At 39.0% G+C, this 25,001-nt stretch overlaps 1 protein-coding gene across 2 annotated transcripts in view; it reads left to right on the top strand.

The window, feature by feature from the left end:
* The window catches only part of SEMA5A (semaphorin 5A), a 519,394-nt gene that overhangs the window by 454,799 nt on the left and 39,594 nt on the right, over nt 1-25,001 (top strand). For both annotated transcript variants that reach the window (XM_033178781.1, XM_033178782.1), the window contains exon 17: nt 24,275-24,500. In XM_033178781.1, coding sequence (XP_033034672.1) covers nt 24,275-24,500 — 226 coding nt within the window. The remainder of the gene's footprint in view (nt 1-24,274; nt 24,501-25,001) is intronic.

The raw sequence follows: 25,001 nt of genomic DNA, 5'->3' as shown, positions 1-25,001 counted from the left end.
GTAGAACAAGTTTACCCTGCTGGAGGTCACAACACCATAGGCTCAGGTCTTGGCAGGTAGCCAGCATGCTCTTGTGCAAAGACTTGGCCCCCTTCCTCTGGGCACAGAGAGCCCTATGTCAAGGCTCAGGGCACAAGAGGTGATTCTGGCTGAATTTCCACGCTCTCACATGGCTTCTTTTGTGCATTGTACAGACTGTACAATCTTGTACAGAGTAAATTCATCAGGCTTTAAATATAAATTACACATGTATACACACATATTTACATTTCACTTATATTTACATATTCATATTCACAATATGATATTTATAGTGACCAAGTGGAGAATCTTGTAAATAATGCATTTTATGTTGATAAGATTAAGAGAGAAAGAAAGTTACAATCATTTCAATAGATGTAGAATAAACATTTGATAAGTTTAACACTCATCATAATATGAATTGTGAGTGAATAATTCATAGAGTGAATGGGAGCTTTCACCTTATGAAGGATACCTATTAAAATCTTACCACAAACATACTTAGTGATGAAAGGTTAGAAGCCTTTCTGTTAAAGTCAAGAAAAAGCCCAGGATTCCTGCCAGGGCTGCTAGCGTTCAATACCATATTGTACTGGAGATCACAGCCAATTCAATGCAACAAGGTAAAGAAATAAGGGTGGTAAGGTCAAGAACGGGGATAATTTATCTCAAAGATTCCCTCCAGCCCTCTTGCCTGCATCTCAAAGGTCAGAGGTTATTGGTTAATGACTGGTCATTACATGTAGTGCAATATTCGCCCATTGCCGTCTTTCGTGAAAGATGCCATGCTGAGCCTCTATGGGGGGGAGTTGGTGGGGGACTCACAACTGGATGCACTCCTGGTCTCTGACCCATTTGAACTCTAGCAGCTTGATCTTTCTCTCTTTTTATCTTTTTAAAATTGTTTATTGAGTAAAGAGTTATTCAGTATTTTTAAAGATTCTGAACACCATTGACCAAAAGTTATGAAAAATTATCCAAGGGACAGCAGCTTGTTTTCTGGTGCAGGGGCCACATTAGTGCCATGTCTTACAGAGGAAGTGCTGTGAGGTTTGATCCTTGCCAAGTGCCTGCTGTGTGATAAACAGCAAGTGTCCAGTGCTTGGCCAGAAATAAAGGAATGAGAAATAGATAAGTACTGTCTTCTCAAGTCTCACAGTCTGTTAGGGAGACCCCTGCACAGACAGGTCACTTGGTATTGCATCCTTCGCCAGTTCTAGGGTACAGTGGTAGCACAAAGAAGGAGTAGTGTTTTCAGGTAAATTTAGGAGAATAGAATCTTGCATGAATGATGGCAGCTCTGGCAAAAGCATAGAGGCCTGAACCCACAGCATTTGTGAGCCATCAGACTGTGGCATGTGGCTAGTATACCGGCCACAGGGGTGGGAGTGGTTAACACAGTGCCATGGATGAGACTTTTCCAAATATCAGAGAAGCTAAGCACTTTGAGTTTGATTCTGCTGGTAATAAGGAACTGCAGAAATGCAATTACTACTAATTAGCCCAGTGCCTTTGAAACTGGCACCATGACCTACTGTTCAAAATCTCTTGCAGGAGAGCCTCTACACTCCTATTTGGATTATAATTTTGTGGAATTCCATATATATATGTGTGTGTGTGTGTTTATAAATGTAGGCTTCCTGCTGCTGCTGTCATCTGCGTCTGCCTGTGTAAATTCTTGTTTGAACAACCACACATCTCATTCCCGATATTTTGTAATGTTCTATCTGAATATGATTAGAAAACTTCAGAGTGCAACAAAGCCGAGCAACCGCTAATTTTGAGGAGCATTCTGAAATAAAGAAAACTAACATTTTTTTCTGTAGCAGTATAAGAGAAAACTTAGATTTCTATACTCACCCTAACATAGCAATTATTCTTATTCTATATACTTATATTTATAGGAAAATTAAGCAATTGAAAAATATTTTCTTCATTTTATTTATTTATTTATTTATTTAGTTTTATTTTTTTGAGACGGAGTCTCACTCTGTTGCCAGGTTGGAGTGCAGTGGCACAATCTTGGCTCGCTGCAACCTCTGCCTCCTGGGTTCAAGCGATTCTTCTGCCTCAGCCTCCTGAGTAGCTGGGGCTACAGGCACACGCCACCATGCCCAGCTAATTTTTGCTATTTTAGTACAGACAACATAGTTTCACTATGTTGGGCAGAATGGTCTCAATCTTTTGACCTCGTGATCTGCCCACCTTTGCCTCCCCTTTGGGAGGCCACTTTTGCACTTTTGCTGGGATTACAGGCATGAGCCACCACGCCTGGCCACTGTCTTCATATTTTGAAAGAGCAGATGTTTTTACGAAACATCTGCTCTTTTTATAGAGAATTTTATAAAGAATTTTATAATTCTATAATTTTTATAGAATTATTTTTATATAGAACTTTATAATTCTATAATTTTTATAGAATTATTTGTCTAAGTGAACAGAAATTGAAGCAAAATGCAGTCAGTACACTTGCTTAAATTTTGCAATGTTTCCTGGGAGAGAAAAATAAATAAAAACATTTATTCAGGGTAGAGAAGTCTATGAATAACAACTGAAGCATTTTCTACAGGCCTGAAGGAGGGCTTTGAATAAGAAACATCCCACCTTATTAAAGAAGCAACATTCTAGAACAGATTTGTAACTGCATTTGTTGGCTTAGATAACCTTATACATGAACTGGCATATAAGTGACCTCCATTATACGTTATCATATTTTAATATATAAAAGTGTGTGTGTGTGTGTGTGTTTATAGTGATAAGGAGAATGATTTGTACAGCCAGAAACTAAAGAATGTATATACAGCATGCATTAGGAAAAATAAATATAAAATAAACAAATATAATAAAAATAAATATCTGTGACTAAAAATATGAATTTGAAAGAAATCTGCCCATTTAATTATTTAATCACCATTTTATGTTTTAGAAATGCACAGCAGAATGATTTTCAAATCATATTAAAGCAGATGAAGATCCAGTCTTTAAACACTGATTTGGATAATTATTTATTTTATAGGAAACTTCAAGATAAATGAACTATTTTATATCATTGCCATATGTTAAGTATTTTAAAGTCTAGAAATGTTTAAATTCAACATATACATTTGATTTAAATATCCTGAATATTTTAATTACACTGTAGTGCTCAGTTATGTGAAAATAGCCATGTCAGTAATGGCAGCCAGGATCAGGGTCCGATTTAGAGAGCAGGTGAGCAACAGGGATATTGCTGACCCATACCTGGTGGCAAGGATTTAGATGATGTCCTCACATCATGCTGTATCTGGCTGTTTCCTTGATACTTTCTCTATCAGCCTAGTCGTCTATTTCCCAGATTGTCACACAGATGGAAGTAGAGAGAAGTCCACAAAAGTGGGCACAGAGAAAGCAGCAGAGTTGCTGCCTGATAATCTAAAACTTAAGTTAAAAAAAAATGTAAGATTAAAAAAAGAAGATGTAAGAACTGTGTTTAGGCTATGGCAAAAAAAGAAAATAAAATCAAATGCATTAATAGTATTCTCAATAATAAATAAACTTAATTGTAACTCCAAGAACTAAATTAAGTTCAGAAAGAAACGGCCATAAATCTCAGAAATAAATCTATCAACAGCATTCATAAACAGATTATTGGGTCATGATGTTGTCACTTCATTTAGAAAGAATATTTGCTTTTGTGAGAAAATACATTTCTTTTGCTTGCAGATTGGGAAGCTCCTGGCTAATGTTGCTCCTGGCTTTGGTAGGTGTATTAGTCCATTTTCACGCTGCTGATAAAGACATACCCAATTTTTTTTGTTGTTGTTGTTTGTTTTTTGTTTTTGTTTTTGTTTTTGCTTTTTTGAGACGGAGTCTCGCTCTGTCGCCCAGGCTGGAGTACAGTGGCCGGATCTCAGCTCACTGCAAGCTCTGCCTCCCGGGTTTACGCCATTCTCCTGCCTCAGCCTCCCGAGTAGCTGGGACTACAGGTGCCCGCCACCTCGCCCGGCTAGTTTTTTGTAATTTTTTTTTAGTAGAGACGGGGTTTCACCGTGTTAGCCAGGATGGTCTCGATCTCCTGACCTCGTGATCCGCCCGTCTCGGCCTCCCAAAGTGCTGGGATTACAGGCTTGAGCCACCGCGCCCGGCCCATACCCAATTTTTTAAATTGGTCAATTTACAAAAGAAAGAGGTTTATTGGACTTAGAATTCCATGTGGCTAGGGAGGCCTCACAATCATGGTGGAAGGTGAAAGACACATCTCATATGGCAGCAGACAAGAGAGGAGAGCTTGTGCAGGGAAACTCCCATTTTTAAAACCATCAGATCTTGTGAGACTTATCACTATCATGAGAACAGCACAGGAAAAAATTCACCTCCATGTGGGTCCACCCAGACCCTCACCAGGTCCCTCCCACAACACATGGGAATAATGGGAGCTACAAGATGAGATTTGGGGAGGGACAGAGAGCCAAACCATATCATTCTGCCCCGGTCCCTCCCAAATGTCATGTCCTCACATTTCAAAACCAATCATGCCTTCCCAACAGTCTCCCAAAGTCTTAACTCATTTCAGCATTAACTCAGAAGTCCACAGTCCAAAGTCTCATCTGAGACAAGCAAAGTCCCTCCTGCCTATGAGGGTGTAAAATCAAAAGGAAATTATTGTGTCCTAAATACATTTGATAAATACAGCCATTCCAAATGGGAGAAATTGGCCAAAACAAAGGGGCTACAGGCCCTATGCAAATCCAAAATCCAACAGGGCAGTCAAATCTTAGAACTCCAAAATGATCTCCTTTGAGTCCATGTCTCACATCCAGGTCACACTGATGCAAGAGGTGGGTTTCCATTGTCTTGGGAAGTGCCAACCCTGTGGCTTTGTAGGGTACAGCCTCCCTCCCAGCTGCCTTCACAGGCTGGCATTGAATGTCTGCAGCTTTTCCAGGAATGTGGTGCAAGCTGTCAGTGGATCTACCATTCTGGGGTCTGGAGGATGGTGGCCCTCTTCTCACAGCTCCACTAGGTGGTGCCCCAGTAGGGACACTGTGAGGGGACTCTGACCTCACATTTCTCTTCTAAACTGCCCTAACAGAGATTCTCCATGAGAGCCCCACCCCGCAGCAAATTTCTGCCTGGACATCCATGTGTTTCCATACATCCTCTAAAATCTAGGTGGAGGTTCCCAAACCCCAATTCTTGACTTCTGTGCACTTGCAGTCTCAACACCATGTGGAAGCTGCTAAGGCTTGGGGCTTGCACCCTCTGAAGCCACAGATTGAGCTCTATGTTGGCCCCTTTCAGCCATGGCTAGAGTGGCTGGGATGCAGGGCACCAAGTCCTTAGGCTGCACACAGCACAGGAACCCTGGGCCAAGCCCACGTAACCACTTTTTCCTCCTAGGCCTCTGGGCCTGTAATGAGTGGGGCTACCAAAAAGACCTCTGACCTGCCCTGGAGACATTTTCCCCATTGTCTTAGGGATTAACATTTGGCTCCTTGTTACTTATGCAAATTACTGCAGCTGGCTTAAATTTCTCCTCAGAAAATGGGATTTTCTTTTGTATCCCATTGTCAAGCTGCAAATTTTCCAAACTTTTATGTTCTGCTTCCACAAATCTCTAGAGCAGGGGGAAAATTCCACCAGTCTCTTTGCTAAAATATAATAAAAGTCACCTTTGCTCCAGTTCCCAACAGGTTCTTCATTTCCATTTGAGACCACCTCAGCCTGGACCTTAATGTCCATATTGCTATTAGCATTTTAGCATTTTGGGAAAAACCATTCAACAAGTCTCTAGGAAGTTCCAAACTTTCCCACATTTTTTGTCCTCTGAGCCCTCCAAACTGTTCCAACCTCTGCCTATTACGCAGTTCCAAAGTCACTTCTAGATTTTGGGGCTCAGCAGTACCACACTCACAGTATCAATTTGCTTTATTATTTTGTTTTCATGCTGCTGATAAAGACATACACAAGACCAGGGAATTTACAAAAGAAAGAGGTTTATTGGACTTACAATTCCACGTGGCTGTGGAGGCCTCACAATTATGATGGAATGTGAAGGGAATATCTCACATGGCTGCAGACAAGAGAAGAGAGCTCATGCAGGGAAACTCCTGCTTTTAAAACCATTTTATCTCATGAGACTTATTCACTCATGAGAACAGCAAGGGAAAAACCTGCCCTCATGAATCAATTATCTCCCAACAGGTTCCTCCCACAATACATAGGAATTTTGGGAGCTACAAGATAAGATTTGAATGGGAACATAGCCCAACCGTATCAGGAGGGAAGCCAACAGAAACATCACTGGAGAACAAGGAGCCCCACTCATCCTGTGGGCTTTCAAATTAACCTTGTCCCTCAGTTGGGACTGCATGTTCTGGAAAGGCCACCATCATACTCTAGTCTTTTCATTTGGATGACTGCTGGAACAGGAAGCACACATCTTGAGTATCTATAAAACCAGGGCTCAAAAATTTTAAGCTTTATTACAAAAACAATATTTGCATCCAACTATTTTGATAACTTATTATTTCTAACTAGTAGGTCTTTTATTTTCTTTGATCAAGATTTTCAACTTTTATTAAAGGGGCTAAGGGGCTAAGATTTCTCTAAGGTTTTCCTTTTGTTAGCAATGATATTCCACTTTTAGGGCATGGATAATTTAGGCAGAATTGATTGCTCAAGGTAACTAAACTGCTGCATGTGTTGCAATTCTAGTACCATGATCAAGGAAGACAATGGCACCTGTATATGAAACAAGTCAGTCTGTCAGACACAGAGTCCTCGATCAGGTGGTTCATGGGATTGGCCAGAGTGACAATTCCTGTGTACTAGTGTTATGGAACACGAAGTCCCTCTTGCATCTTAACTCCTTTCATAAGTAGTTGTTGTAGGGCTGATGGCACTTCCACATGTCTTCCTTAAACTTCACGGGTTTATTTTAACCACTGGTGTCTGAGAATTCTCAGGAGAAATCTCAGCATCTTGCACATGGTATAGATGTTCGAACACTGATCACTGAAAGATGGATGGATGGATGGATGGACGAAGGGATGAATGAATGGAAAACCTGATATTTCAATTATCGTAACTGTGTTGTAAATAGAAAGTATCACTTAGGCAACATTACTTTGACTTTTAGTTTCAAACATGTACATGTTTAAATTATGGTATATAGGTCATTATCCATAAGTTCTGGCAGGAAATATTAATGCCATAATAAGAATCTAACTAAATTACCTGAGTTATTTTAAAAAGTCATTTAAAATCTGAATTTAAGAGGAACACAATTAATTTCCCATAGTAAATTGACCAATAAAAGAACAACAAAATGCAGTTCCTTGGGATTTAAATTGTAGGAAAGTGATGTTGATAACACATACATATTTTACAATTCTCAGATCCATTAAATGATGAAATCCCAGCATAGAGAGCCAGGAAAACTCCCAAGAGTTCCAAATATTTGCATACAATTAAATGAAATGTGACAAGGACATTGACCATAGCTGCGCAAATACTTCATTCATGATGTGAGAATTTTAGATTAAATAAATGTTTCTACTACTATCTTTTAGAGCAGTAAATCTTAACTACTTATTTATAGAATATGAACTGATAAAAAGACAGCTTCATGTAAACTCAGATAACATCATATTTAGAAGATAATTTTCCACTGGATGAACACAAATGGAGTAAAATGATACCCCTCGAAACTTGGATGCAAGTTAAATTTAAACTTCTTTTACCAGTTAGATAAATGCACCCTGCTGTGGATATTCCTCATAGGATAATTATGGGGTATTGTGACCATGTGCATTTTCTAGGAGAGAGGATGATTTCTCCAGTGGCCATTTTGGAGAATCCGTGATGCTTTCGTGATGTGCATCTGATCTTTGCTTCCAGGGCTCTGGAAAGATGCCCTATAGAACAGGCTCCATGCTAATCACTGTAAACACATTATCTCACTTAATGCTTCTAAATTAGCATTGTGGATGACTTTCGTCCTATCCCATTTTACAGATGAGAAAGTGGAGGCACTAGGTTAAGGATTGAAGGGAGTACAACGCTGGGCAGACCTTGGTGAACTCTCCTGCTTATAACACAGAGCAATGAACTTGGGAGTGAGCACAGAGCATCACAGTTTAGGCTGACTAGCCCACTTCTGAGTGAACTCAGAGAAGAAAATCATTTTCAAGACATCAACACTAATGAAGAATCAACTCTCTCTGTCTTAGGTAGTCACTGGAAACTCAGTCACCTACAAAGAGTCTTAAAGGAGATGGATATTTTAGACAGTTTTCCCCATTAAAATACAGAAGCAGTGGGCTAAGAATTTTATGAACATAAGACTCCATCCTCAATCTTTTGAATTCTTGTTACATTGGGCAGAAAAAGGTAACTTCTATACAATTTCAAAACAGTAGGGATACACCCTTATTTTCAGTTTTTAAATCAGTAAATCGATTGTAGAATCTGTCATACAACAACGAAATTCTCACATCTCTTGAGAATTTGTTTGATTCCAGATAGCATTCTCCCTGGCAGCATTTGCAAGAAGCTCTGAGTAAAAGGGCTCCAAGCGCAGTTCTGATCACTCATTTGGAGAAACCCATTTAACTTTCTTTAACCCAAGACTTCACAGTCTTTCTTGACAACAGATGCTTTTCCTGTAGCACTCATTAGTACCCTGCGGAGTCGTCCTTTAGGAAAAACTCATCCCTGGAAGGAATAGAACACCACTTTTAAGTTCTGTGAATTCCCTTAAAGCAAAAGATACTTACTCAACACATTTCACTCAAAAATAGTGGACTGAAATTCAGAGCTTTAATGGAATTGTTAAAGTTGAAGTACAAATTGTCAACACATGCATAGTTTATCACTATTCTGGAAAGTTAAATTCAGAAATGTGAGTTCTGAATAGTATCAGGTACCTTAAAATAACATGAATTGTAACCACTGACCTCACCTTGCTAGATAACCTGCAGGACTTTCATCAACACCTCAAATTGCCTATGTACCATTAATAACAAGTAATGGTCATTTTTTTTAACTGAAACTTTTTCATGAGAAAACACTGTAGAAATACCGTAGCAAGATGATAATGAGTCTTCCATATGGAAAATTCCTTCCCAGTGGGAAACTGGATGTGTATATCTATATCTATATCATCTATATCTGTATCTACACACACATATGTATATTAGGGTTTTATTACTCTGTAATAAATTAGTACAAATTCAATGGTTTAATACAACATGTATTTATTATCTGATTATTCCGTGCATCAAAGTCTGGGAAAATTCAGACAGTGCCCTCAGCTCAATGTCTCACAGGCTGAAATTGAGGTGTTGGCCAGAACTGCAGTCTTTCTGTGGCTGAGTGTTTCAAGCTTGCTAGGTATTTATAGAATTTAGTTCCCTGCAGTTTTAGGACTGAGGTCTTGTGTTTCCTGCTGGCTATAGGCTAGAGGGTGGCGTTCTCAGCTCCTAGGCTGCTCTTAGTCCTAGCCATATGGCTCACTCACCACAAGGCAGCTTCCTTCTTCAAAGCCAGCAAAAAAAAAAATCTCTTTCTAGGTACGAGGAGGTTGTGGATTATTGTAACCTGATTAAGAGGGTGACTCTCCCATCATCTTCTCACCAACACTCCCAGAGAGAAAAGATTATGCAGAGCGTGACACCCAGGTGGTGGGAATCTCGGGGTTTGTTAGAATTCTCCCCACCACAGGTGTGTGAGTGGGTGCTTCCTGTCAGAGGGCCCCTCAGATCAGAGCTGCATCACAACGAAGGAGTCAGGGTGCAGGTGATGGAAGAAGATGGACCAGCTGCTCTGAAGGCTCTAAGTAGGACTGTTCACCTGTGGACCCTGAGGACACACAATACCACATGCCTCATGAAAACAAGAAGACTGGGTAGTGCAAACTACGTGGCTACCCCTGAGTCTTTGTGAGAGGTCTTTAGGAGTTTTACCAATTGAGTAAGACAATCAAAGAAGATGCTACAATTGTTTCATCCTAAGTTCCTTCAGTTTTTTATTTTTTTTAATTATACTTTAAGAGTTCTGGGATACATGTAAAGAACATGCAGTTTTGTTACATGGGTATACATGTGCCATGGTGGTTTGCTGCACCCATCAACCTGTCATCTACGTTAGGTATTTCTCCTAATACTATCCCTCCCCTAACCCCCACCTCCGACAGGCCCCCCTGTGTGATGTTCCCCTCCCTGTGTCCATGTGTTCTCACTGTTCAACTCCTACTTATGAGTGAGAACATGTGGTGTTTTGTTTTCTGTTCTTGTGTTAGTTTGCTGAGAATGATGGTTTCCAGCTTCATCCAAGTCTCTGTGAAGGACATGAACTCATCCTATTTTATGGCTGCATAGTATTCCATGGTGTATATGTGCCACATTTTCTTTAACCAGTCTATCATCGATGGACAATTTGAAAGACACTGGGTCTTTGCTATTGTGAACAGTGCTGCAATAAACATATGTGTGCATGTGTCTTTATAGTAGAATGATTTATAATCCTTTGGGTATATACCCAGAATGGGATTTCTGAGTCAAACGGTATTTCTGGTTCTAGATCCTTGAGGAATTGCTACACTGTGTTCCACAATGGGTGAACAAATTTATATTCCCACCAATAGTGTAAAAACGTTCCCATTTCTCCACATCCTCTCTAGCATCTATTGTTTCCTGACTTTTTAATGATCACCATTCTAACTGGCGTGAGATGGTATCTCATTGTGTTTTTGATTTGCATTTCTCTAATGACCAGTGCTGTTGAGCTTTTTTTCATATGTTTGTTGGCTGCATAAATATCTTCTTTTGAGAAGTGTCTGTTAATATCCTTCACCCGCTTTTTGATGGGGTTGTCTTTTTTCTTGTAAATTTGTTTAAGTTCTTTGTAGGTTCTGGATATTAGCCCTTTGTCAGATGGATAGACCGCAAAAATTTTCTCCCATTCTGTAGGTTGCCTGTTCACTCTGATGATAGTTTCTTTTGCTGCGCAGACGCTCGTTCTTATTTCTTGTTGTCTGCTAGCTTTTGAATTTGTTTGCTGCTGCTTCTCTAGCTCTTTTAATTGTAACATTAGGATGTCAATTTTAGATCTTTCCTACATTCTCTTGTGGGCATTTAGTGCTATAAATTTCCCTCTAAATACTGCCTTGGCTGTGTCCCAGAGATTCTGGTACATTGTGTCTTTGTTCTCATTGGTTTCAAGTAACTTATTTATTTCTGCCTTAATTTGGTTATTTATCCAGTAGTCATTCAGGAGCAGATTGTTCAGTTTCCATGTAGTTGTGTGGTTTTAAGTGAGTTTCTTAATCCTGAGTTTTAATTTGATTGCACTGTGGTCTGAGAGACTGTTTATTATGATTTCTGTCCTTTTGCATTTGCTAAGGAGTGTTAGTTTTAAAAAGCAAAAAATTTTTAATGGCATCCAAATGATCTAAGAGAGGAAAATGGTATTTAAATTATTTGCCTTTAATGTTCAGGTAAAAAGCAAGTTGTTATATATTTAAACCATGCGATTCACATTTATTTTTATTTATAGTTTGTATATTTATATTTTTTATATTTCTCAAATCTCAAAACTTAAAAATGTTAGATATCAATTTAAACAGAAAATATTAATTTATCATAGACTAATCAGGTCTTTGCAAACTATTTACCATTAGTGGCCTATGCTGCTGAGTGAAGAGTTTTTAATGCAGTATATATTTTTATCAAAGAGATGGTTCACCAAGGACATGAGTATGGTTTTATCCTGTGCCTGCCATAAGTACTCTATTATTCTGATTTTATTTTATATTTTCTTGCCAAAAAATTGGAGCCAGGTTGGCCCTATTCAAGTATGTTTATGTGACTGTAATCATCACATACATATCCTATTATTATAGGTAGAATTCTTTTTTCTAAATCTTGTTTTTCTTATTGTTGCATATGTATGACTCTGTGTGTGTGTGTGTGTGTGTGTGTGTGTGTACATACCCAGCTGAAATTTTCTGGTAAGACGGCAGACCAATATTTGCCACTTTTTTTGGTCCTTAAAAGAATCTAGGGTAAATATCCCCATGAATTATTGTAAAAGCAAATTCATGACAGTTCAGCTGAAGCCTTAATCTTAAATAACACAATCTCACTTTGATTTTTGTTATGTATTCGAATGCTTCCAAAGTTCCTCATAAGAACTCTTAAAATCTGTACAAATTATCTTCATGTTCTCAAGCACTTACAGTATATTTAAACATTTTCCCTTAAAAACGGAAGAATAGAAGTAAAAGGTGGATGTCTCTGCTCAAGGTCACCCATTTCAATTGTTAGCTTGAGAAGGACACTTTTCCCAAAGGACGGGTATTTCCTTCTATCTAAAAGTACGTACTCCTCTCATTGCAAGATATTTGCTAGGAAAAAGATATTTGAATTCCTGGCTTTTGCTCTCAGAGAGTGAGAATTTAAAGACATTACAGTGAGACAATAAAATAAATAGATGGATCTTATCATTTCAGATGTAAGTTTATGGAAGCAAAAGTGCCCTCAAATCACAGCCTCTGTGATAAAGAAGACTTCCAGTGGCAGCACTGATTTTCTTATTCTCCTGAGCTTTAGACTATTATAAAAAGGAATACCTAAAATAATGTGTAAGGAGGAAAGCCAGTTCCATTTTTGTATACACACACACATATAAATGTGTGTGCACATACATACATCAATTTTGAGCAAGAAAGCAGAGGAGTATGTGTTTGCTTTTCTGCACTTAGAAGAACCCGGGTTGGCTACAGGTTGAAAGTGAACCCGTCCATTGAAAAGCCCTTGAGATTTTGGCTCAGTTGCTCCCCACTTGGAGCCAGTGAGGGTGCCAGTTACTCAGGTGAGACATGAAGTCACATCCATTCCCAGGCTTTGCCCTAGAGAAGCTCACAGGCTTGGGAGACCCCTTTGCAAACAAGTGGCATAGTAAACGTTCATGATGCATGATAAGGTATTTAGAGAGTACTGTAGCTACTTAGAGCAAACCTGCAGAAAGTCAGTTACTGCGTAGAATAGTGGGATTGTGGATGATTTGCTACTTTAGAAATGCTCACTTTTTGGTTACAATATTGTTTTCACATTTTTCCAAAACATTTCTATTGTATTTTATTGTGCTTTTATGACTAGTAAGAGTAGTGGAAAGAAACCAGGAATATCGAAAATCTCTAAATCATTAACCTCTCTCCAGAGTAACTAGCGTATACTGAGTTTGTCTTTTGGCATTTTGAATGTCGCCTCTTTTTCCCTTCTATGAGCCAGATCCAAATACATGCCCTGGGAGTTTATTTGGGAGGGCTGAGTAAATCTAAAGCAAGGTTGTGGATTGCAAAGGCATTTTGGTGTTAGGAGATCAGCTCGTCTATCCTCTTACATGGCATTTGGTGGGAGGTACTACAAGCATTTAAATATGTTTTTAGAGGGTTGGATGGTGAGGAAGTAAGAAACAGTCCTGGAATCAAGTTCTCCTAAGTTACCCTGTGACACCCACACTTCTCCAAATCCCATGGAAGGTGATTGTATGATAATTCCCTCATGTTCAAAGGCCCGTGCCAGCAGGAAAATGCACTGTTGCCAAAGAAACTGATTAGAAGGGAAATAAGTGATTTTAAAAGAATGAGAAACATGCACAGGCTACACACACACACACACACATCATAATGCATAGTCAATGTACTGGCTGGCTATGTGGTAGAAAATAGCGTCATTTTTTGGACATATATGGTGGAATGTAAAAATGGAACGGATGGTGCATGCTTTATATTTATGAAGCATTTATCTACAAATACTGGTCACATTCAGTCCTACGTAACCAAACATAAATGCCATGAGAAAAATTACTATAATTTTAATATATGCAGGTATGTACAAACTCAGAGTTGTTTGGGATACCATTTTTTATTTGTACAAACTTGTGGTGTACACGTGAAATACTGTTACATGTATATATATAATGTGTGTGTGTGTGATCAAGCCAGGGTATTTAGGGTGTCCACCACCCAAGTACAATGCATTTCTGCTTAATTATAGTTACCCTACTCTGCTAGCAAATACTGAATTTACTCCTTCTATCCAGCTGCGTGTTTTTACTTTTTAGTCCGCTTCTCTTTCATCCTCCTCTCTCTTCCACTTACCTTTCTCAAACTCTGTTTACTGTATTTCTCTATCTCCATGTGATCCACTTTTTATTGGCTCCTGCATATAAGTAAGAACATGTGATATTTGTGTTTTGGGGCCTGACTTATTTCACTAAAGATAGTGACCTTCAGCTCCATTCGTGTTGCTGCAAATGCGAATGACATGATTTCAAGATAATTTCTTTCTTTTTTTTTTTTTTTGAAATGAAGTCTTGCTCTATCACCAGGTTGGAGTGCAGTGGCGTGGTCTCGGCTCACTGAAACCTCCACCTCCCAGGTTCAAGCAATTCTCCTGCCTCAGGCTCCTGAGTAGCTAAAACTACAGGCGCCTGCCACCACGCCCAGCTAATTTTTGTAGTTTTAGTAGAGACAGGGTTTCATCATATTGACCAGGATGGTCTTGATCTCTTGACCTCATTGTCCACCCACCTAAGCCTCCCAAAGTGCTGGGATTACAGTCATGAGCCACCACACCTGGCCTCAAGATATAATTTCTAAATGAGCAAAGAAGACACCATGTATTAGAAAGAGGCTTGTTTTTCTGAAACCATACAGTTTTGTACTTTTATTGAGGTATGGTTGGCATACAATGCACTACATGTTTACAATGATAAAAATTTGATCAATTTTAAGGTATTTGTACATTCATAAAACCATTAACACAATAAAGGTAGTGAACATGTCCATCAACCCAAGTTTCCTGATTTCCTTTTGCAACACCTCCCTGATACCCCTCCCAGTACTCCCTAGTCTCAGATAACCACCGATTGCTTTCTGTCTCTCTGCATTAGTTTTCATATTCCCTAACGTTATATGAATAGCATTCTACAGTGTCACTCTTTTTTTTTTTTTGCTGACTTTTTTATGTGTGTATTTTCAGATGTTTTGTTGTTCTGTATATCAAGAGTTCATTTCTTTTAATTGCTGAGTAATATTCCATAAGATTCTTCGTTTAGCTGTCCATCTGCTGATGGCTGTGTGAGTTGTCTCAGATTTTTTGACTATTACAAATAAAGCTTTTGTGAACATTCATGTACAAGTGTTTGTATGGGCATGTGTTTTATTTTCTCTTGGGTAAGTATAGAGGAATGGAATGAGTAGGCTATGTGCGATGTATACGTTTGACTTCTTAGGAAAGTATCAAACAGTTGTCAAACAGTTTTGTGCCATTTACAATGCTGTCAGCAGTGTATGAGATAGAGCAAACCTGCAGAAATGGAGTTACTGCATAGAACAGTGGGATTGTGGATTAATTTCTACATAGAAATACTCAACTTTTTGGCTATAATGTTCGTTTCACATTTTTTTCAAAACATTTCTATTGTATTTTATTGTGTTTTTATGACTATTAAGAGTAGTGGAAAGAAACCAGGAATATCTAAAATCTCTAAATCATCAACCTATCTTCAGAGTAACTAGCATATACTGAATTGGTCTTGTAGCATTCTGAATATCAAGTCTTTTTCCCTTCTATGAGCCACATCCAAATACAAGCACTGGATGTTTATTTGGGATGGCTGAGTAAATATAAAACATTGTGTCCTCATCAGCATCTGATACTGTCACAGGATTTTGGGTTTGGGGGCTTTTTTTTTTTTTTTTTCCTGTTGTTGTTGTTTGAATTTTAGTCATTCTAATACATGTGTAGTGGTTTACTTGTGGTTTCAATTTACCTTTTTCTAAGTTTACGTATGCTTGTTTTGTGATCACATATCTTTGTTGAAATGCCTATACATATCTTTCAGCAGTTTTTCTATTAGTTTTTATACTCTAGTTTTAACTTTTAAAATACATAATGAATGCAAGTCTTTTTATCAGATATATGATTTGCAAATACTTTCTCTCAGACTGTATAGCTCACCATTAATTTTCTTAACAGTGATCCTTAAAGGGCAGAAGCTTCTGATTTTGATTAATTCACTTTAATTGGTTTTTTATTTTATGGATGATGCTTTTGGTATTTTATTTAGAAAATGTTTGCTTAACCTAAGACCCCACAGGTGTTCTCATGTGTTTGCTTCTAGGAGTTCTTTGGATTTGGATATTGAACTATGATCCATTTATGTCAATTATCATAGATGGAACAAGTTATTGATCAAAATTCATGTTTTCCATGTTTTCACATACGGATATTCAATTATTCCAACATCATTTTCAGAAGAGACTATGCTTTCTCCATTGAATTGCCTTTGCACATTTACAAAACAAATCAATAAGCCATAAACAGGTGGGTCTCTTCCTAGACTTTCCATTCTGTTCTTTTGCTCAGTCTTTCTATCTTGATGCTTACACTGCAGCATCTTGATTATTGTACCTTTATAATGAATCCTGAAGTTAGAAAGTATAAGTCTTCCTACTTCATTCTTCCTTGCCAAAATATTTTGACTATTCTAGATACTTTGTATTCCATATGAAATTTAGAATTAGCTTGTTAATTTCTACCAAAAATGCCTCCTGGAAGTATAATTAGGATTGTAGTGATTCCATTTCCTTTCATTATAAAAGTCATGCACCTATTTATTTGAGATTTAATCTTAAGTATGTTATGTTTTGATGCTACTTTAAGTAGTGTTCTTTTAAAATTTTAATTTCTGGTAGCTTGTTGCTGGTGCATAGGAATGAAATAATATTTTATATTTACATTGATCTTGTGTTCTGCAGCCTTAATAAATTAATTTATTACTTCTAGTAGCTTTTTTTTTGGTAGACTCCATAACATCTTCTACATAGACAATCATATTGTTCATGAGTAAAAATATAATTACTTCTTACTTTTAATACGGATGACTTTTGTTTCTTTTTCTTTCCTGATTGTACTGGCTAGAACTTCCAGTTTAATCTTGAATAGAAGTGATAAGGCCAGACATCCTTGCCTTGTTTCTTATCTTAGGAGGAAAGCACACAGGCTTTAACCATTAAGTGTGATGCAGTCTGTAGGTTTTTAATAGCTGTCCTTCATGAAATTTAGGAAATTTATTTGTGTTCCAAGTTGATTGAGAGTTGTAATAAGGAATTAATTTTGATTTTTATCCAACAATTTTTGCATCTATTCAGATTATTATACAAGTTTACTTCTACACAGTTCATATGATGAATTACATTAGTTGAATTTCAGATGATAACCCAGTCTTTCATTGATGACATACTAGCCATTTGACCATGAGGTATTAACCTTTTGGTATATTTTTTGGTTTGATTTATTAAAATCTTTTTAAGAATGTTAACATCTACATTCATGAGGAATACTCACCTGTAGTTTTCTTTCCTTCTGTCTTTGTCTGGTTTTGATATCAAAGTTGGCTTCACAGAACGACTTTGGAGATACTGTCTCATTTGCAATTGTCTGCAAATGTTTTGTATGTTACAGCTGGTATGTTGCAAGTAATTTCTTTCTTATCTCTTTGAGGTCTTCCTTGAACATATGGGATGCAGTTATAATTACTGTTTTGATGCTGTTGACTGCACATTCTGTCATCTGTGTCATATCTGCATCAGTTTCAATTGACTGATTTTTCTCTTCATTCCAGGTTGTGTTTTTGGCCTCTTTCCATACCTGGTAATTTTAGATTGGATGCAAGACATTGTGAATTTAAACCGGTAGACACATTTGTTGTCCTAAAAATATGCTAGGTTTCTCTTTGGGGACATAATTAAATTATGTAAAACCAGTTTGATGGTTTTGGTGCTTGCTTTTAAAAAGTCTTAGTTACTTGGGATCAAAGCCACGCTTAGTCTGCAGTAATTTTTCCCCACTGTGGAAGCAAGGCCCCTTTTGGTATCCAACCAATGATATGAGGTCTTTTACTTTTGCTCTTTGAAGCGAGCACTGTTCCTGGTCCTGTGTGGGTAACCAACCAATGATATGAGGTCTTTTACTTTTGCTCTTTGAAGCGAGCACTGTTCCTGGTCCTATGTGAGTAACACACACTGATCCCGCTGACGATTTCAGGCAGATCTTTCCCTACTCCTGTGTAGTTTCTTCACATGAACACACTGATTTTTTAAGTCAAAACCTCTGTTACCTGATTTGTACTCAGTTGAAATCTTGATGGGTGATTTTTGCACGTCACTGACATGATCACTTTGTGCAACTTTCTCCTTTCCAATAATTTCAGCCACTTTGGCATTCTCCAGTTTCCAAACTGTCTCCTCAGTCTCTAGCCTGTGCCTAGGTTTCTGCTCCCCATGCCGTGGCCTGGGAACCTTCTCAAGGCTATAGGCTGTGGCAACCGTGGGTCTCCCCTAATATGTCTCCTATTACTCAGGGATCACTGACCTTCATTGCCTGAAGTCCAGTAACTTAAGAACCATTATTTAATATAAATTTGTGTTATTTGGGTAAAAGGGTTAATCCAGTTTCTGTTACTCCATATTGGTGGGAAGCAGAAGACACTCTGTGACCATATAATTTTGAATCCACCACCTTCCTTTATATACCTTCCTTACTGGGTACAACTAAACTAATTTCCAGAACTTCCAGTCAGTCTTTGTTCTGTTTGCCACAGGCTCCTGGGAGCATGGTTCTACTTACATGTAGATACTTGAGTATTGTGGCTCTTTGTAAGCACAATTCAATTACTTTGTTAGTTATCTTACGTGAATTGCTTTCAGTCTCAGCAGGCTAAGCTTAGTTACTGAAAGAGAACTTGATAAATGCATATGGAAACCATAAGTATTCCATATGAGAATAAATTTAGTTTACATATTCAGCTATGGATGAGATGACTTTAAGGGTAATTTTTGTGCTTCACTCTGAGCATGTGGTATCAAAATTCTGCTTGGATTGTCTCCATCTCTCTACGTTACTTTCCATATATGAAATACAAGATATGTTAATTTTCTCAAAGGAAAAATAAACAGCAAAACAGGAGGTTCCACTTAACTATCTAAATCTGTTCCCCAAATGTATGCAAATTTCATCTCAATAGGCTTATCTGTTACTTAATCAATATGATTTATCCACTTACCAAAAAGTGTTACTATGCTGAAGATTTCTAATATAAAATAAACATGACAAAGTTCTTGCTTTTGACAAATTTGCAGTCTATTAGTGGATGCAGAATTATAAATAGGCACTTAAGCTTTAGGGAACTACAAGCTTGCATTCTGTAAATCAGGTCTATGGTGATGGGGGCCTGAATTAGAAGAGGCCATTAAGATGGAGAGGACAGAAGGAACACAGGAAGCCATGACTGTAGAACTTGGCATAGAAGTAAGGGAGAACCAGCAGCGTGTCTTCCACGTTGCAGGATTAAATGTTTAAATGAGTGCTTTTATCACTGTTGACTGGAATACATAATACATGGGGAACATATTTGGAGGAATTATTTACAATTGCTTTAGTAAACATTCTTATCTCATGTTTTCCACCAGAATATTAATAACCTCATGTGCCAAATCATAATAGTTAGCTTCCTGAAATCCTTTTTAAAATCATTTATCTCTTTAGTATTAAGTGCAGTGTTGTTAAAGTTCCATCTACATTTGGATAGTTGCAGCAGCGGTTCTCTAGTAAATTGTAACATACATATTCAGTTAAGCCATATAAGTGATCACAATAGAATTAAATCACTTCATGATTTTGCTCATTAAGATAAAACAAATTGGCCATACTATTTCTCACCATTTCATAATTTGATACTTCAAGTGAATGTATCATAATTAAATCTCAAAAAGCACTTGAAAGGAGAAATTCTGAGTCTCACGTTAAGCTTTGAACCATGAGAAAATAAGAACATACGAATAGACTGTTGTTGGAGGCTTAGATCTAAAGAGACTAAACTGATCTTTCTTAGCCATAAGCTGCACCCGCCTCTGGGACCAACACACAGATGCCAATGCAGACACTTGAGCCAGCTTTCAAACACATTTGTGCCTCATTCATTTCAAAAATTAGACTTCATCTCCATAGAAAGAACGAAGCTTACAGTGTGGGAAACCCAAGAATTATTGGTGGAATCCTTTAAATATGTTTATGAAGATGTAATATTTTACTAATTTATAGGTAATGCTGCATTTGTGAAGACCCAAGACCAGCCCTCTTCAAACAGAGGTCCATAAACAGCACATGATGTTTGTTTGTTTGAGATGGAGTCTCACTCTGTTGCCCAGGCTGGAGTGCGGTGGCATAATGTCGGCTCACTGCAACCTCCGCCTCCCAGGTTCAAGCAATTCTCATGCCTCAGCCTCCTGAGTAGCTGGGACTACAGGCACCCGCCACCACGCCCAGCTTAATTTTGTGTTTTTAGTAGAGACAGGGTTTCACCATGTTGGCCAGGCTGGTCTCGAACTCCTGACCTCAGATGATCCACCCACTTTGGTTTCCCAAAGTGCTGGGATTACAGACGTGAGCTACCACACATGGCCAAGCTGCATGTGTTTTGAGCCCATTTCAGCAAGGAGCTCTGGGATGCTTACCTGGCCAGGCTGGCTCAGAGTGAGGGAGGGAAGGGCCGTGGCATATGGCATTTTCAATCCAGAGGTGAGAGCATCCCCATACCAGAGGCACAGAGGGTCCAAGACAAGGGTTTACTGCTTTCCTGTCGTGTGGTTTTCATTCCAAGTGAAAGAGATCACACACGTGTTGTGCCTGGCTTTTTACATGATTGGGTTTATGGCATTCATTGGGGCTTTTTCATTTAAGAGGCAGCATTCAAAAGATGCCATAATAAAAGATGCTATAAACACAAGAAAATGAAGTCATCTATCTTTCTAGTATTTGTTGATGTAGAGATGTTGTAGGCTGGGAGGAATGCCTGGAGAGTATTAAATCAAAGAAACAGCGATGTTCGCTTTACATATTTTCTGTTAAAAGCCTGTGATGTCACAAAAATCCCGAGTGTTATCCACCATAAAAAAAATAAAAAATAAATGCATTGTAAGTAAAAAAAAAAAAAAAAAAAAAAGCTAGTTAGAGTATTTAAAACAGTACAAAATAAAGATCGTATTAGGTTCCCAGGTAAAGTTGGTGGCGTGGACACACAAGTTGCTTTCTATCCTACTGGAAACATACTAATACAGTATTAGAGGGATTGATTTTTCAAGGCATAAATGCACAAAGTCAGAATAAAAGAGAAAGAACCATGTTGTTTTTAAAAAGTAGAATCTAGAAATACATTGAAGAAGCATGAATTCAAGTCTAGCAGAGGAGAATTATGTGGAAGACAATGCTGCCCAGTCCTATGATTCTTAGAATGGCCTGCTTGCAAGGCTAGCTGTTGACTGGCATCTGGGAATCTGGATTTCAGGAAAGTTTCTACCATTCCCAGATGGCAAGAGTGGCTCTCTGTGCTTAAATTGTCTGTACAAACAATGTGGTGTATACTGAAAGCTTCCTTGGGGGAATCTGGACTTTTGGTAAATGCAAAGCAAGGATGCTTCTGCAACCAGACCCCAGTGAAAACCCTGAGCACCAAGTCTCCAGTGAGCTTCCCTGGTAGACCATCTTCCCTGTACATCATCAGAACTAGCTGCTGGGGGACCTGAGTACATCCTTTGTGACTCTGCTGAGAGAGGTCTCTTGGTTGTGCCACCTGGCTTTGTCTGGACTTCTACCCATGTGCGTTTTCTCTTTCCTGATTTTGCTTTGTATTCTCTTACTGTAATAAATTATAGCTGAGAACACTGCTGCATACAGAGTCCTATGGATCCTGCTATCTAATCATAGAAACTGGAGGGATCTCAGGGACCTCCAGCACATACATGAAAAGAATCATCTCAATGCACACCAGAGGCCCCTCAGAGAGCTCAGGAATCAGCAGCCCGTTTTCTTTGTTAGTGGCAAAGGAACATTGGCTGACTTCTGTTTAAGAAGTTGTCAGACCTCCATATCTCTCTCCCACTCCACCAAGGAGACTAGACCTGCTTTGTCTGACAGATGCTAGGAAGCTTATTTTCTGGAGAGGAAAACAGAGCATCTCTGGACCTCTGAGCACTGAGCTCAGTTAACTGGGTGCTTCAGAACTGAGAAAGGCAGAGTCAGATAAATGACTGTCTACTGGACACTGAAAGTTCAGCCCTCTTCCTCCACTTGGCTCCCAGATCCTCCATGGCTCAGTCTCCAGCATCCAGGCAGATAAGACACTGGAGCAGTCTTCTCAGGGGTCTCTGAAGAGTCCAGCAGGAAAGCTTTAAGATTCTGACAAAGATTCTTAAATTCTGGTTAAAGATGCTTAACCAGATCTGACCAGGTCTATAGACTTCTCTGTCCTAAGACTTTCCAGTTAAACTTTTTAGCCCTCCACTCTAATTCAAAGCAGAAAACAAAGAATGTTCAGATCACAGAAGAAACAATCTAACAAGAAAGATAGCGATCCAAAAAAGCAAAGGGAATTCAGCAATTTGAAGATACAGAAGCTATAGAGAGAGACTACAACCTTGAAATAATTCATGTACTCAGTGTATTCAAATCATCAATGTACTCAAATTGGAGAAAATAGTGTGACCAAAAAAATAAGAATAGGATACAATGAAAGGGAATAATCAAGAACCAAAAAATAGATACAAAAAGGCTTTTGGAAATTTAAAATGTAGTAGATAAGATGAATATTTCAATCATCATTTTGGAAGATAAGGTTGAGGAAATCTTCCAGAAACTAGAGCAAAAGATGAAGATATGGAAACTATGAGATAAAAGATGAGAAATGTAAAAATGGATGAGCTTACATCCAAAAGATAAGAGATGCAGCAAGAAAAGGGAGGGGGAGCATGAAATGAAGTAATCAAGAATATTTCTGCTCACGCCTGTAATCCCTGCACCTTGGGAGTCCAAGGCAGGCAGATCACGAGGTCAGAAGATTTAGACTATCCTGGCAAACATGGTGAAACCCCATCTCTACTACAATAAATTAGACAGGCGTGGTGGCGGGCGCCTGTAGGCCCAGCTACTCGGGAGGCTGAGGCAGGAGAATGGCGTGAACTAGGGATGCGGAGCTTGCAGTGAGCCAAGATCGCGCCACTGTGCTCCAGCCTGGGCGACAGAGTGAGACTCCATCTCAAAATAATAATGATAATAATGATAATAATAATAATAATTCTAAAACCAAAGGAATTTGTAGATTCAAAGGTTTTACCAAAAGAACCCAAAGTCAAGTTTAGCGGTATGGTGATAAGTATCAAAATATGCAACTGAAAGAAGTGGAGAAATGATAGAGCAATTTTCTTATTTTATGATAAAGCTTAATGAGTGATTTATTCTTATTTTATTAATAAAATATTGTTAAAAATCTTTGATCCAGCGTCCATCACTAGGTGTATTATGCGTAAGGTTTCCCCTCCAGTGAAGCTGGAGAAACCCATTGCTGTAAAATGGAGAAATTATGTCACACTGCATCCAAGGTCAACTCCTGTATCCCTCCTACTGGGCTCTGTGTTTGCAGCAATTGTATGTAGAATGCTTGTTAAATAAATCAGTAGGTGCACCAGGCAGATTTTCATCATCTCCACCTGCCAGACCTCCAAAGCCACTGTGTGCTTATCTACCCAGGACCCTCCTACCTGTGATTCCAAGGGAGGTACCTGGGAGGGAGGGAACAGAACTTACATTTCAGTGTACTCTCAGGAGATGCTGAGAAGGGCTTTGAAGGTGTTAGCTGTGAGATGATGGGAAACCTTCTTATATGTAAAAAAGTCTTGCATCATTTTATCTTGTGGCCCCCCTACCACTCTAACACCTCACATCTGTGATCCCAGGTCTTAAAACATCCATTAATCTCAAACTGAATATTATGAGGTTTACAGATCAATCTTTTCAAGAAAATGCTAAACTTAACATCAGAATAATGGGTACTTTCAGCTAGTCATTAAGTGAAAGGAAGATGATTTTTATGGGATCACTGGGGTTTTTTCCCACAAGCAATTAAGTTGGTTGTCTCATTCCCATTGTTTACACAGGAGAGACTGTGGATTCCTTTTGGAGATGTCTTGAACACCGAGCATTCTGTTGAATGTCTAATTTAACTTAAGTGTGTTTTTAGTTTGGTAGAGTAGCTGTGTCTTAGGAGCTGGTGTTTTAGAGACGCCTATCTTTCCCTAAAGGAAAGGAGCCCTTCGTGAGGTTGCTCTGTTCACCCTGTATGGTAATGCTCGCCTGCACGTTCTCCCCAGGAGTACCAGCCTTGCAACACCAACCCGTGTCCTGAGCTGAAGAAGACCACACCCTGGACACCCTGGACGCCTGTCAACATCTCTGACAATGGCGGCCACTACGAGCAGCGGTTCCGATACACGTGCAAAGCCCGCCTGCCCGATCCGAATTTGCTGGAGGTGGGAAGACAGAGAATCGAAATGCGGTACTGTTCTAGCGACGGCACCAGTGGCTGCTCCACAGACGGTGAGTAGTGATTCCGTGGCGACTGACCCACTTCCATGGAAGGGCCTTTGATCTTATCTCTAAGGTCATAAACGGCAGTAGGACCTTTTTTTTCTTTTTTCTTTTTTCTTTTTTTTTGAGACGGAGTCTCGCTCTGTCGCCCAGGCTGGAGTGCAGTGGCTCGATCTTGGCTCACTGCAAGCTGCGCCTCCCAGGTTCACGCCATTCTCTTGCCTCAGCCTCCCGAATAGCTGGGACCACAGGCGCCCACCACCACGCCTGGCTAATTTTTTTTCTTTTCTTTTTTTGTATTTTTAGTAGAGATGGGGTTTCACCGTGTTAGCCTGGATGGCCTCAATCTCCTGACCTCGTGATCCGCCCGCCTCGGCCTCCCTAAGTGCTGGGATTACAGGCTTGAGCCACCGCGCCCGGCCTCTTTTTGGTTATTTATGGCTTAGCAGCCTTGAAAACAATGATCCCTGTACAGCACAACTGACTGTAGGACAAATTGAAAGAAAAGAG

The sequence above is a fragment of the Trachypithecus francoisi genome, unplaced genomic scaffold, assembly GCF_009764315.1.
Source record: "Trachypithecus francoisi isolate TF-2019V2 unplaced genomic scaffold, Tfra_2.0 Lachesis_group2, whole genome shotgun sequence".
Taxonomy (NCBI): domain Eukaryota; kingdom Metazoa; phylum Chordata; class Mammalia; order Primates; family Cercopithecidae; genus Trachypithecus; species Trachypithecus francoisi.
The sequence above is the reverse complement of the archived record's forward strand: the minus strand, read 5'-3'. Positions and strand labels throughout refer to the sequence as shown.